The sequence below is a fragment of the Biomphalaria glabrata genome, chromosome 14 (genome assembly GCF_947242115.1).
Source record: "Biomphalaria glabrata chromosome 14, xgBioGlab47.1, whole genome shotgun sequence".
Taxonomy (NCBI): domain Eukaryota; kingdom Metazoa; phylum Mollusca; class Gastropoda; family Planorbidae; genus Biomphalaria; species Biomphalaria glabrata.
The window spans coordinates 33,427,530-33,442,132 of NC_074724.1; the positions used below are offsets into that span (position 1 = coordinate 33,427,530).

General features: G+C 32.8%; 1 protein-coding gene across 1 annotated transcript in view; it reads right to left on the reverse strand.

Moving 5' to 3' along the window:
* Positions 1-14,603, reverse strand: part of LOC106079710 (kinetochore-associated protein 1-like) — a 55,676-nt gene that overhangs the window by 25,211 nt on the left and 15,862 nt on the right. The window contains exons 20-30 of the mRNA XM_056011353.1: positions 14,311-14,367; positions 13,548-13,661; positions 13,296-13,415; positions 12,195-12,338; positions 10,266-10,355; positions 9,253-9,353; positions 8,118-8,220; positions 6,812-6,949; positions 5,994-6,107; positions 5,607-5,673; positions 4,648-4,712 (exon numbers count right to left, since the gene is read on the reverse strand). Coding sequence (XP_055867328.1) covers positions 4,648-4,712; positions 5,607-5,673; positions 5,994-6,107; positions 6,812-6,949; positions 8,118-8,220; positions 9,253-9,353; positions 10,266-10,355; positions 12,195-12,338; positions 13,296-13,415; positions 13,548-13,661; positions 14,311-14,367 — 1,113 coding nt within the window. The remainder of the gene's footprint in view (positions 1-4,647; positions 4,713-5,606; positions 5,674-5,993; positions 6,108-6,811; positions 6,950-8,117; positions 8,221-9,252; positions 9,354-10,265; positions 10,356-12,194; positions 12,339-13,295; positions 13,416-13,547; positions 13,662-14,310; positions 14,368-14,603) is intronic.

The following is a 14,603-nucleotide window of genomic DNA, read 5'->3' on the forward strand; positions in this document are numbered from 1 at the left end:
AGTATAATTTACAAGAACACTGTAGTGAACCTGGGAAATATCAAAGTTAACATTTTGTCTTCCAGAATAGTATAATTTACAAGAACACTGTAGTGAACCTGGGAAATATCAAAGTTAACATTTTGTCTTCCAGAATGGTGTAATTTACAAGAACAATGTAGTGAACCTGGGAAATATCAAAGTTAACATTTTGTCTTCCAGAATAGTGTAATTTACAAGAACACTGTAGTGAACCTGGGAAATATCAAAGTTAACATTTTGTCTTCCAGAATAGTGTAATTTACAAGAACACTGTAGTGAACCTGGGAAATATCAAAGTTACATTTTGTCTTCCAGAAGAGTGTAATTTACAAGAACACTGTAGTGAACCTGGGAAATATCAAAGTTAACATTTTGTCTTCAAGAATAGTATAATTTACAAGAACACTGTAGTGAACCTGGGAAATATCAAAGTTAACATTTTGTCTTCCAGAATGGTGTAATTTACAAGAACACTGTAGTGAACCTGGGAAATATCAAAGTCACATTTTGTCTTCCAGAATAGTGAACTTTACAAGAACACTGTAGTGAATCTGGGAAATATCAAAGTTAACATTTTGTCTTCCAGAATAGTATAATTTACAAGAACACTGTAGTGAACCTGGGAAATATCAAAGTTAACATATTGTCTTCCAGAATGGTGTAATTTACAAGAACACTGTAGTGAAACTGGGAAATATCAAAGTTAACATTTTGTCTTCCAGAATAGTGTAATTTACAAGAACACTGTAGTGAACCTGGGAAATATCAAAGTTAACATTTTGTCTTCCAGGATAGTGTAATTTACAAGAACACTGTAGTGAACCTGGGAAATATCAAAGTTAACATTTTGTCTTCCAGAATAGTGTAATTTACAAGAACCCTGTAGTGAACCTGGGAAATATCAAAGTTAACATTTTGTCTTCCAGAATAGTGTAATTTACAAGAACACTGTAGTGAACCTAGGAAATATCAAAGTTACATTTTGTCTTCCAGAATAGTGAACTTTACAAGAACACTGTAGTGAACCTGGGAAATATCAAAATTACATTTTGTCTTCCAGAATAGTGTAATTTACAAGAACACTGTAGTGAACCTGGGAAATATCAAAGTTAACATTTTGTCTTCCAGAATAGTGTAATTTACAAGAACACTGTAGTGAACCTGGGAAATATCAAAGTTAACATTTTGTCTTCCAGAATAGTGTAATTTACAAGAACACTGTAGTGAACCTGGGAAATATCAAAGTTAACATATTGTCTTCCAGAATGGTGTAATTTACAAGAACACTGTAGTGAAACTGGGAAATATCAAAGTTAACATTTTGTCTTCCAGAATAGTGTAATTTACAAGAACACTGTAGTGAACCTGGGAAATATCAAAGTTAACATTTTGTCTTCCAGAATAGTGTAATTTACAAGAACACTGTAGTGAACCTGGGAAATATCAAAGTTAACATTTTGTCTTCCAGAATAGTGTAATTTACAAGAACACTGTAGTGAACCTGGGAAATATCAAAATTACATTTTGTCTTCCAGAATAGTGTAATTTACAAGAACACTGTAGTGAACCTGGGAAATATCAAAGTTAACATTTTGTCTTCCAGAATAGTGTAATTTACAAGAACACTGTAGTGAACCTGGGAAATATCAAAGTTAACATTTTGTCTTCCAGAATAGTGTAATTTACAAGAACACTGTAGTGAACCTGGGAAATATCAAAGTTAACATTTTGTCTTCCAGAATAGTGTAATTTACAAGAACACTGTAGTGAACCTGGGAAATATCAAAGTTAACATTTTGTCTTCCAGAATAGTGTAATTTACAAGAACACTGTAGTGAACCTAGGAAATATCAAAGTTACATTTTGTCTTCCAGAATAGTGAACTTTACAAGAACACTGTAGTGAACCTGGGAAATATCAAAATTACATTTTGTCTTCCAGAATAGTGTAATTTACAAGAACACTGTAGTGAACCTGGGAAATATCAAAGTTAACATTTTGTCTTCCAGAATAGTGTAATTTACAAGAACACTGTAGTGAACCTGGGAAATATCAAAGTTAACATTTTGTCTTCCAGAATAGTGTAATTTACAAGAACACTGTAGTGAACCTGGGAAATATCAAAGTTAACATTTTGTCTTCCAGAATAGTGTAATTTACAAGAACACTGTAGTGAACCTGGGAAATATCAAAGTTAACATTTTGTCTTCCAGAATAGTGTAATTTACAAGAACACTGTAGTGAACCTGGGAAATATCAAAGTTAACATTTTGTCTTCCAGAATAGTATAATTTACAAGAACACTGTAGTGAACCTGGGAAATATCAAAGTTAACATTTTGTCTTCCAGAATAGTGTAATTTACAAGAACACTGTAGTGAACCTGGGAAATATCAAAGTTAACATTTTGTCTTCCAGAATAGTGTAATTTACAAGAACACTGTAGTGAACCTGGGAAATATCAAAGTTAACATTTTGTCTTCCAGAATAGTGTAATTAACAAGAACACTGTAGTGAACCTGGGAAATATCAAAGTTACATTTTGTCTTCCAGAATAGTGTAATTTACAAGAACACTGTAGTGAACCTGGGAAATATCAAAGTTAACATTTTGTCTTCCAGAATAGTATAATTTACAAGAACACTGTAGTGAACCTGGGAAATATCAAAGTTAACATTTTGTCTTCCAGAATGGTGTAATTTACAAGAACACTGTAGTGAACCTGGGAAATATCAGTCACATTTTGTCTTCCAGAATAGTGAACTTTACAAGAACACTGTAGTGAACCTGGGAAATATCAAAGTTACATTTTGTCTTCCAGAATAGTGAACTTTACAAGAACACTGTAGTGAATCTGGGAAATATCAAAGTTACATTTTGTCTTCCAGAATAGTGTAATTTACAAGAACACTGTAGTGAACCTTGGAAATATCAAAGTTAACATTTTGTCTTCCAGAATAGTGTAATTTACAAGAACACTGTAGTGAACCTGGGAAATATCAAAGTTAACATTTTGTCTTCCAGAATAGTATAATTTACAAGAACACTGTAGTGAACCTGGGAAATATCAAAGTTAACATATAGTCTTCCAGAATGGTGTAATTTACAAGAACACTGTAGTGAAACTGGGAAATATCAAAGTTAACATTTTGTCTTCCAGAATAGTGTAATTTACAGGAACATTGTAGTGAACCTGGGAAATATCAAAGTTATATTTTCTCTTCCAGTAAAGTGTGATTTACTAGGACACTGAGTGAACTTGGGAAATATCAATGTTACATTTTCTTTCAGTAAAGTGTGATTTACAAGAACACTGTAGTGAACCTGGGAAATATCAAAGTTAACATTTTGTCTTCCAGAATAGTGAACTTTACAAGAACACTGTAGTGAACCTGGGAAATATCAAAGTTAACATTTTGTCTTCCAGAATAGTGTAATTTACAAGAACACTGTAGTGAACCAGGGAAATATCAAAGTTAACATTTTGTCTTCCAGAATAGTGTAATTTACAGGAACATTGTAGTGAACCTGGGAAATATCAAAGTTATATTTTCTCTTCCAGTAAAGTGTGATTTACTAGGACACTGAAGTGAACTTGGGAAATATCAATGTTACATTTTCTTCCAGTAAAGTATGATTTACAAGAACACTGTAGTGAACATGGGAAATATCAATGTTACATTTTTGTAATACAGTGATCACTTTGCACTTCAGCTTTCCCAGCTTCACTGTTTCTTTTTTTTGGAAGAAGTTAATGGGAAAAATAATTTGCAGATATTTGCTTTTTCATAGATTTTCTGCAAATCTGAAAAATTATATTAATTTTTACAAGAAAAAAAATCCTGAAATGTATTAAACTATATAAAATTATATTAGTAATATTAATTCTAAAGTTAAAGAACTTTTATAAATAATAACATTGATGCAGATTTGAAATTGATAAAGATTCACAGCAAATGGTGCATATTTACTCTCTGAAATGTCAACCAGCCTTGCTTACTAGTGACCCTATGTGTATAACATTTTTAAAAAGTTTAAACCTCACAAAAATATAGCTATCAAATAATACAGTAGTGTCTGTTCTTGATTATAAAACACTTATAAATGAACTAAATAACAAAATGTTTGTCAATATATTTGATGTTCCTTTCACATCTTTAAAATAAAATCTCTAGAATATTTTACCAGATTAGCTGTGGCAATATAATAAAGAGTTTAACACATTGGAATTTATTTGCTTTAACCTGTTTAAAGTCTTCTGAAGTATAAATAGTCTATTATAACTGTAGTTATCTAATGTAGTGTTTCCAAAACTTTTTTCCATAACAGAAGACTTTGCACATTTTGAATATCACTTTCCTCATTTTCTAGAAAGATTAATTAACCTGGTGGCCTACTAGTTAATTATCCTAGGAGTTCATAGAACACCTATTCCGGCATCACAGAACACTAGGGCTCCGTGGAACACAGTTTGGGAAACACTGATCTAATGCAACTCTATTAAACTTTGTTTAAAAAACAAGAAACAACTAATAAGAGAAATTAATTTCAATAAAATTAATTAATCTTTATAGCAACAGTAGCCTTTGTTCAACAATTACAACTAATAAATGTTGTCTCCCTTTACCTCCAGTTTTTTCTGATTTCTAACAGCCTGTAACTGTTGCTCAATATCACCTTTCTCAATCAAGTCTGAAAACAAGGAAATCAAAATAGCCATTGGATCTAGAAAGTTTGATCTAGATATTTTGATGAAAAACATCATAAGAAAACTTAAAGCAGAAATATCCCATTAGGGTCACTAGTCAAAAAGATAATATATTTAACAGCAGGAGGCACAGTGGGTGAGCGGTAAAGGGCTTGGCTTAAGAACAGAGGGGTCCCAGGTTCTAATCCTGGTGAAGACTGCGATTTTTTAATTTCAGGATCTTTAGGGCGCCTCTGTGTCCACCAAGTTCTTATAGACATTAGGTGGAAACTGGGTGTAAGGGCAGTTGGTTGTTGTGCTGGCCACATGACACCCTTGCTAACCGTGATCCACAGAAACAAATGACATACATAATCTGCCCTGTAGAGGACAAGATCTGAAAGGGGAACTTTATTTTTTTACTATACTTTATATTTAACAGCACTTTTTAAGTCCTCTTTCAGAGCAATCAATTCGAACATGTTAAAAAAACAACTAACCAAACTGTTTAATCAAATATTTAGGAAACAAACCTCTTTCTAGCTTAAAGTAAAAAAAATAATGATTTCAGATTGAGCTTAAAAAAGGGATTTTGGATTTCTACCAATCAGTTCATAGAAATTACCCAACAAGGGTACAAGGCTAGTAGTTTAGTATATTTATCAGGAAACAAAATAGTTTTGATTAGGACTGAACATGAAGTTGTGACTGTTTTAGGGTACAAGCTTCAGAAAGTTGGCATTAAACGGACTTTGACATTTAGTCCTGTGTTCCAACTTTTGTATTGAAACACAAGAGATTATTCTTTCTGGTGTTTACTCAAGCAGCTACCTGTGACTTACATCTGACTAAATATATATATATATATATCCCAACAAAACAGCCATTCCTCTACTTACTATCAGTCAAGGAAAGCAACATGGCTGAAGCAATGTCAATAGCTTCAAAGTATAGCATCCTGAATGCCTGGCGAATAAATTAAGTGCATTATGAGCAAAATATTACACAAGTTAAAATAGATTACTTCCCTTGCTCAGGAAAACATCAAAATGGGCCTATTATTTGCAAAATATCTAAAAGTACTAAAATATTCTTGTAACACAGAAAATGTATAATTAGACCAGCTAATGAGAAACAAAATGATCACATTCAAGGTGGTACGATTAACACAACCTAACCCTTTATTTTAGTATTATTTTATAAATTATTTATTATTTATATTATCTTATTTTTAATAGTAATAAAAAAAGTATTAAAAAAATTGAAGACAAGATTTTTCTCCTCACCTTTTCAAGGTCATGGTCAGACACCAGAGACTTGCCCACTGCTATTAGTCGTAAACAACATTGCTTGGCTGTGTCATGGGTGAGTGTCCTCAAGTAACTTCTCAGTGAATCTAACTAATAAAATGATATCTGGATGCTACATATCAAACTTTTTTTTAAGATCCAAAATACTTAACACACAAATGTAGACAAAATCCAAAATACTAAAATGGCAAACTTAGACAAAATCCAAAATACTAAAATGGCAAACTTAGACAAAATCCAAAATACTAAAATGGCAAACTTAACACAAAATCCAAAATACTAAAATGGCAAACTTAGACTATAATCCAAAATACTAAAATGACAAATGTAGACTCAGTATTTATATTTTGAATAAAAAATACTGTTAAGATAAAACTTATAAAAAAAATAATGTCATAAGATTTCTATAACAGAAAACAATGTTCATTTCTTTAATTTTTTTTTTAAATCTATAAGTCTGTGAAGCTGATATAAAAATCTTTTAGCCCCCAGAGCTCTATAATAAATGTATGCTCTAAATAGTCTAGATGATAAATGAAATCTAATATGGACAATATAGACTCAACAAGATTTTTAAGATTTATAAGACAACTATCTAAATCTGATAATGAAATTAAATTTAAAAAATTAAGATATAGATCTAGACACTTTGAAAAATTGTAAGCTAGCAACTTTACCTAAAGAAATATATTAAAATATCATCTTGTAAAATTAAAAAAAAACAATGTCTTAAGTTATTTCCTTTTTCCTAGTTATGCTAATCTACTTCTCTTAAAAGAACCTGACCTATATACCTGGTCTCTGTCCACAAACAACTGACACTGAAAGTAGTGCAGGTCCACTCTCCCACCATCAGAAACATTATTGGCAGACAAAAGTTTCTCCACATCACTGAACTGACCACCCTGAGCTATGATGTACTGGGCCACCAGCTAAAAACAAAACAAGAATTATTACAAATTGAAATAACTTTCCCCCATAGACCATCCTTAGTTATTTGCTAGGCTTTTAGCTGTGGGCATAAGACATCAGAGAAATTAATTTCTATAAAACTAATTAATCTTTATAGCAACAGTAGACTTTGTTCAGCAATTACAACTAATAAATGTTGAAAACTGAAATAACTATCCCCAGTTACAAGGATTAACTGGTTAACATGCATGACTTGATGCATGACGCGTAGGACATAATCATCTTCTTTTTTGAAGTAACGTCTGTTTTATATAAGATAAGATTAATGATGGGACTTAATCTTTCAAACAAAAATATGAAAAAGACACTATTTTTCTGTAAATGCAGAAATTTATCTTAATTTATTTTGGTACATGTTCCTGAGTTTGCATAATTTCTATTTTTGTTAATGATGTAAAGTAAAATTAAATTTTCCCTTTCAGACCTTGTGATCTAAGGGGCAGATGATGTAAAGGTCGTGAGTTTCTGTGGCCCACAGTTAACGAGGGTGTTATGTGACCAGCAGGAGGCGCGGTGGCTGAGCAGTAAAGCGCTTGGCTTCTGAATCGGGGGTCCCGGATTCGAATCCTGGTGAAGACTGGGATTTTTATTTTGAGATCCTTGGGCGCCTCTGAGTCCACCTAGCTCTAATGGGTACCTGACATTAGTTGGGGAAAAGTAAAGGCGGTTGGTTGCTGTGCTGGCCACATGACACCCTAGTTAACTGTAGGCCACAAAATCAGATGACCTTAACATCATCTGCCCTATAGACCACAAGGTCTGAAAGGGGAACTTTACTTTTTTACTTTTATGTGACCAGCACAATGACCAACCACCTTTTCTTTTCCCCTATTAGAGCTGGGTGACTCAGCAGTATCCAAAGATGCTGAAATTAAAAATCCCAGTCTTCACCAGGATTTGAACCTTGTACATCTGGTTTCAAAGCCAAGCGCTTTACCATTCAGCTCTATGTGTTTTCAGGAAATCAACTTTAAAAAAAAATCAACATAGATCTTCAAAGAAACCCTCTCCTCCCTAATCAGCTAAGAAAATACCTCCAAGAGCATGACAATAACTAATTGAGAAAAGTATGTTGAAACTGAAACATATTCAAAGTGTACATAACAAAGATAAATGAGAATTTTTTACCTTGACATGAGATACAGTTTTCACAGAACTTGGCTGAATGCCATATGTAAATATTGTGTTATTGGCATCTGTCATCCGCCATTTTAGTTTCAGCTCAGGAAGTCTGCACATCAAAATAAACGTTGTCACAACATTACATCATAATGTGAACTGACCATTTAATTACTTTTGAAATAAAAACAAAACTGCGTGGCATAAAACACTTTGGCTAGTGAATTTCAAATTCTGCTGTAGACAAAGAATTCTAATCAATTTTAATGCTAGTCAAGCTGATTTGTGTTTGCTGGCTGCCCAAAGTTCACAAAAAAAGATTTGGCCACATGCTATGCTATAACATAAAAGAGACGCTATACTAAATCAATTTAAACAAGAAAACATTTTAAAAATACATTTTTTAAAAGACAATACCTCCATTCTTAAATTTCAAATATAATAAAATAATTTTTTAAAAATAATTATAAAATGTTTGGTTCCATTCCGTATCCAACCTGTAAAACGGTCATTTTACACATTATCTGAGTCGGCCAGCGAGGTAGGTATATTTGCGCGATTATTTATTGGTATGTTCATTATATGGACATCTAGATCTAACACTAGACCTAAAGTTCTGATTTAGATGTAATCTATGTTAGAGTACGTAACAATATAAGCAATGTGTATAAACTTCAGTAAAGTTGAAACCACTTAAATTTACTTCTAGCCAACTTTATTGCTGCTGAGCTGTGAGCTCTTTTGCAGACTGTGCCAAGGAAAAAAAGTGTGCTGTTTTAAATTTTACTCAGTTATACTGTAAAATGGCAGACTACGCCTTGTTTGTTGTGGACCTAGATATAGTCTCCAGCCAAATTTACATTTATTTATTTTTTACTTTGAAAAATTATAACAAAATAGAGTTTTAGGCATGTGGCCAAAGAGCTAGTAGTTCTTTTCTCAGCAATATACATCAACTGTTAAATTTCTAGGAATTTTGTTAGTCATTTTTGAGATCAGCATCCAGGTTTAAGGTTCCATTAAGGAGTGACTTGAATAGAGGCATTGTAAAAAAAAAAATACTCAACAATAGTACATAATCTACATGTTTCATTAAATTAGGTGTCTCTAGCTATCAATCTGGCTGAATGTATCACAAACTTACTCAGGGTGTTTGCTGAGAATTTCTTCAGTTATCTCTTTCACAAACTCTGGTAAAGGAAACGTAACTGAGTTCAGCAGATTTAACACCGCATTTGTCTTCTCCTGGGAAATGCCAAATTAAAATGAAAGCTAAATTTAGTGTTTATTGAGAATAAGTGCTGCATTCAAGAAATAATGTTAGACTTTATTATTTTCAAATATCTATGATTCCACATTCAGTAATGGTTGAGAAAGTTTGGGAAAACTGAATAAACTTTCATAATTTGGATGATTAAATGAAAAGTTCCATTTTTTTGGGGGTTAAAAATGGGGCATTGGTAAATTTTATTATAAACAAAATAAATTAATAATTACTATGTCCGAGAGGGAAGGAAAGAGCTAGTAAGCTATTAAAAAATTGGCAAGAGACCTTGGAGAGTGGTATGTTTTTACTGAGGCCCTATGTTCCACATGGAACTCAAAGGAAAGATGATGTTTTTTTTTTATATTGTTTTTTTTTAAATTTATAAATAATGTCCAATCATTTTCTATACCAGTTGTTTAATCTCAAGTTAAACAGGAATGATTAATGTGCATGCATTGAATGCTGGAGGCCTCTATTGAAACACTTTCTTGACATTACACATTTAGTTCATGAGTTCTTAATGCTATGTAGGAACAGCTTTGAGTTTATACACTTCAAAAAAAAAAATTTTAAGTTGATGTTAGGAAGCCTGTGATAGTTCATGTAGATTTGTGAATAATAACAAATCTAGAATGCTTTGTTGATTAGAAACTTATTTCTTTGTTTTAGATTCTTGTATACAGGGTAAACATTGGCATAATGGAAAGATTTTGTGTACATTTTCAAAAGTTTGTCAAAATATTTTAACCATTTGTGATATATCCATCATTTAGCAAGATTAGTCAAACTTAGGTTGACTTTGATGGGGGAAAAAAAAGCCACATTTGGGAAAAGTGTATGAAAATTTTATAAGTTACTTTTGAAATGAGTTGCTTCCCCATCTCTCTTACCTTCAGGCTACCAATGAGTCTAATAAAAGCTTTCATTTTCTCTATGACAAGATAGTGCATCGTGCCGCCTGCTGATCTGTCTAGTAAATCCTGAAATGAGATCATTAAGATTACAATCATAACAGAAGCTTAGCCCAAGAAATAAATTAATATTTCTAGGCTTGAAACGATCCATATGCAATATGATAGATAACATATTATTTCTTGTTCTAGTAAATCCTGAAATGAGATCATTAAGATTATAATCATAACAGAAACTTAGCCCAAGAAATAAATTAATATTTCTAGGCTTGAAACGATCCATATGCAATATGATAGATAACATATTATTTCTTGTTCTAGTAAATAATAATAATAATAATTTTATTTATAAAGCGCTATTAACAAACAAAATGTAGGCTCAAGGCGCTGTAACAACATTACAAACAAAAACATGAGAGCTAAAATGACAGTTGATCTAAAAAGTTTTAAACAGATAGGTCTTAATGTTCTTCTTAAAAGTGGTGTAGCATGTTGTCTGTCTGAGATCAATTGGGAGTGAGTTCCAAACCTTTGGTCCGTGAACTGAAAAAGCACGCAGACCGTAGCTTTTGAGGGAGAAACGTGGCACTACTAAAAGCATTGAGTCCATTGAGCGCAGGGCTCTCTGGGGGACATATGGAGTAATCAGTTCGCTAAGGTACAAGGGCATCTCATTGTTATATATACACTGATGACAAAGTGTGGCGACCTTGTAATCGATTCTCGCTTTCACGGGAAGCCAATGGAGCGTGCGCAAGAGCGTAGTAGCAGAATCTTGTCTAGTTTTTTTAAGGACTATTCGAGCGGCGTTGTTCTGTATACGTTGCAGCTTGGCTATTTTGTCATCAGGAATACCTGCTAGCACGGCGTTGCAGTAGTCAAGGCGGGAGAGTATGAATGCCACAGCTAGCATTTTGTTGACTCTGTTGTTAAATATGGTCGGATCTGGCCTAATCTGCGCAGCTGCAGATAAAGACCTTTGCAGAGCTGACTTATGTGTGGGTCGAAAGATAGTGTTGAGTCGAAGAAAACTCCAAGATTCCGCACTACATGGACAAAAGGAACATGGCAGTTCGTGATAAAAAGAGAATCTGTGCTTTCAACTTTTGAGACATTGTTCTTAGTGCCAATCTTAATTATTTCTGTCTTGTCTTGAAATGAGATCATTAAGATTATAATCATAACAGAAACTTAGCCCAAGAAATAAATTAATATTTCTAGGCTTGAAACGATCCATATGCAATATGATAGATAACTTATTATTTCTTGTTCTTTTTTTTTTACATAATATCAGTATTTCAATTCTGATTCTCTATTAAACAGACTATTATATGACTTTCTATAGCCACAAATGCATTAGCTCTGGTCAGAACTGACTTAAATGTTATAATAAAGAAAAAAAAAAACAATGACCATGTTGCTGTCATCATGATGAAGTTATTTAATGTTTAAAATGTTGTGGTAATGTGATGTATTTCCTGTGTATTCAGTTTTAGTGTTTCTAGGTTTTATTATATATAGCTTCCAAAAGCATGAATTCCTTAGGATAATATTTAGATGATCATGCACCATTATCACCATAAGTTGGTAATTGAACAAGTTTGTGTATGTAGACTCAAAGTTCTAAATAAAATGAAGTCGATTCATTTACTAATTCTCAACAAAAACATTAACATTCAATGTTACCCCTAACCCTTAAATGTCTTAGTAAATACTGACCTATACAATCATTATAGTAGGCCTCAACAATGACCTGCGACATCGTAACCTGTGGGTAGAAAGGACTAATAGCTTGTTGCCTAGTTCAGGCCTACTATGACGATCTGTCTAACTCCCACAGATACTTTTGTCAGCATTATCCTTTTTTTCTCTTTTGGAATTTACATGGACAACAAATCAAAGTATTACCTGGACATAGCCAGCAAACAACTGGTCAGCTTGCAGGTCATTGTGCTGGATATAGGGCAACACCTGGTCCTGTAACGTCTGGGGCAACAAGTCCACCATCATCACTCTGTCCAACATACGAAACACAACAGATTCTTGGGTCTCCTGGATGGACAGAGTCAAACATAAATCTTTCAATAAGACATGGAGCCTAATGTCTATTTATTATGTTTCAGCTTTATTTCTTTTCAATCCGATTTATGAAGATTTATGGGGGACGCTTACTTGGAGAGGGCTTCACTATTAACTTTAGGCTAATTTGGTCAGGCAGAACTTTTTGGTATTAGTATCGGTAAGTCAATTAGATCAGACATAATGCTTTAGCATTAAATAAACATCAAAAGTGAAGAAAAGGACAAGAAATATTAAGGCTTAAAAAATAACTTGAAATTCATCAGCTAATCAATATACAGGAAATATTTAACATCTACCAAGTAAGTAAGAGCATTGCTGAACCTTATATGACCTCAAAGACTAAAAGTGATGATTCACAACAAATAGCTTTAAACTAAACGAGATATGCAAGTGATATCATGTATTAATGACTGCACTACACAAGGGAGAGACCCTAGTGGTTAGAGAAGATTATGAGATTAGGAACTCTTCCAATTAACTGAATCAGATATTATACTAGGATTGATAATAAAATAATTAGAAAGACACAAAGATAAAGACGCATTCCTTGTTCCATATGCTAGGACAAACTTGTCCAAATGCTCCTTCTAGTGCTATTAGAGAATGGAATGGGTTGCCTGAGTCATCCAGGAAAACCAATGACTTGGCAGAATTTCAGTCATTGATTAACATGCATGACTAGATCGACCTAGGTAGGTCATGATCATCTTCTTTTGTGAAGTAACTTATGTATATTATATGATAAGATTGTTCAATAAAGTAAGATTTGACATTTTATTTTATTCCTTTCCACTGGATGAAGCAACATTTTAATTTGTTCCATTCAAAATAATATTCATCCTAGCTCTAGTGAGACCAATCCCACACATTCAAACTTTTATTTTCAAATCTTCTCTGAAAAGACATTATTGAAACTTTTCCACTCACCTTCTTGAGAGCCTCAAGACCTATGTTATAGTTGTATTTGGTGCAAAGGTCATCCAGCCAGTGAAGGCATTTGATTAAGTCACGAAGTGGCGTCAAAAGAGAAGCACAACTAAATTTACTCTATAAAAAAAAAAGAAATTTTTTTAAAAGAATGATGAAAAATTTGATTCCACACTTCAAGTGAAGTATGGAACAAATGCATTCACTTAGCTCAATTTAAAATCTCAAAAATCAATGAATAACAAAATGCACCTTCACTGTCATCAGCATAGCAGGATCAAAAGAATGAATATCACAGTTGGCAGCCAGTTCTAAATTTTCAAGTACAATCTGGCAGAAGTTGATGGCATCTGTTGACCAGGATTTCTTACAAAAAAATTTTTTTTTAAATGATTGTTAAAAACATTTTTAAATATTTAAGACAGAACATCTCTTAAGTCAATACTTCTAAATATTTAGAGACCTGAGAAACCCTTTGGATGCTAAGTTATTGGCAGTTATTAGTAATTTTAATAATATATTTCCATCATTGTAAGTAGTAAGTACCCCTTTCAGACCTTGGGGCAGATGATGTAAAGGCCATCTGTTTCTATGACCAATGGTTAACAGGGGTGTTATGTGGACAGCAGAACAATCAACCGCATTTTTTTTACCCAACTTAAATTATGTACCCTAAACATCCTGAAATTCTAAATACCTGTTTTCAATAGGATTTGAACAAGAGAAATCGCTCCCAGTTCAGAAACCAAATTTTAGAACGTACAGAACATGCCCCCTTTCATTATTGGTCATAAGGTAAATGGGCATAATTCACAGGTTAAGTGACACTTTGAAATATTTTAAATACCTATTAACATCGCATGGTATTAAAAACATTTATTTATTAAGTCTTTATAAAAAAAAAAATCTAAATAACTTGGTCCATATAACAAAAGCTATAATAGCTAAAGGGACATTTATCTTTTAAATAAATGGAATACTTGTATACACAATTATTGTTACAATAAATCTTTACTTTGTTTGTAGCTTCCATAACTGACACTTGCTGTTCTGTCCATTCTATAACGGCAGTCTGAAATAAAGATACATGTATATAACTAACATGTTTCAGATCATTATGTCAATCATTATGTCACTAGCCCATCCAGAGTTTTTACCCCGCACACTCCCATCCTTAACCATCCTTGGAGGTTTGGAATTGGATGCAAACATCTTCATTTCCGAAGAAATGTCTAAGAAGCTACCTGGTCATGGCCACATTCTTATATGCTTGCAAGTCTAGTATGCTGACTGCAGAGCTATAGATCC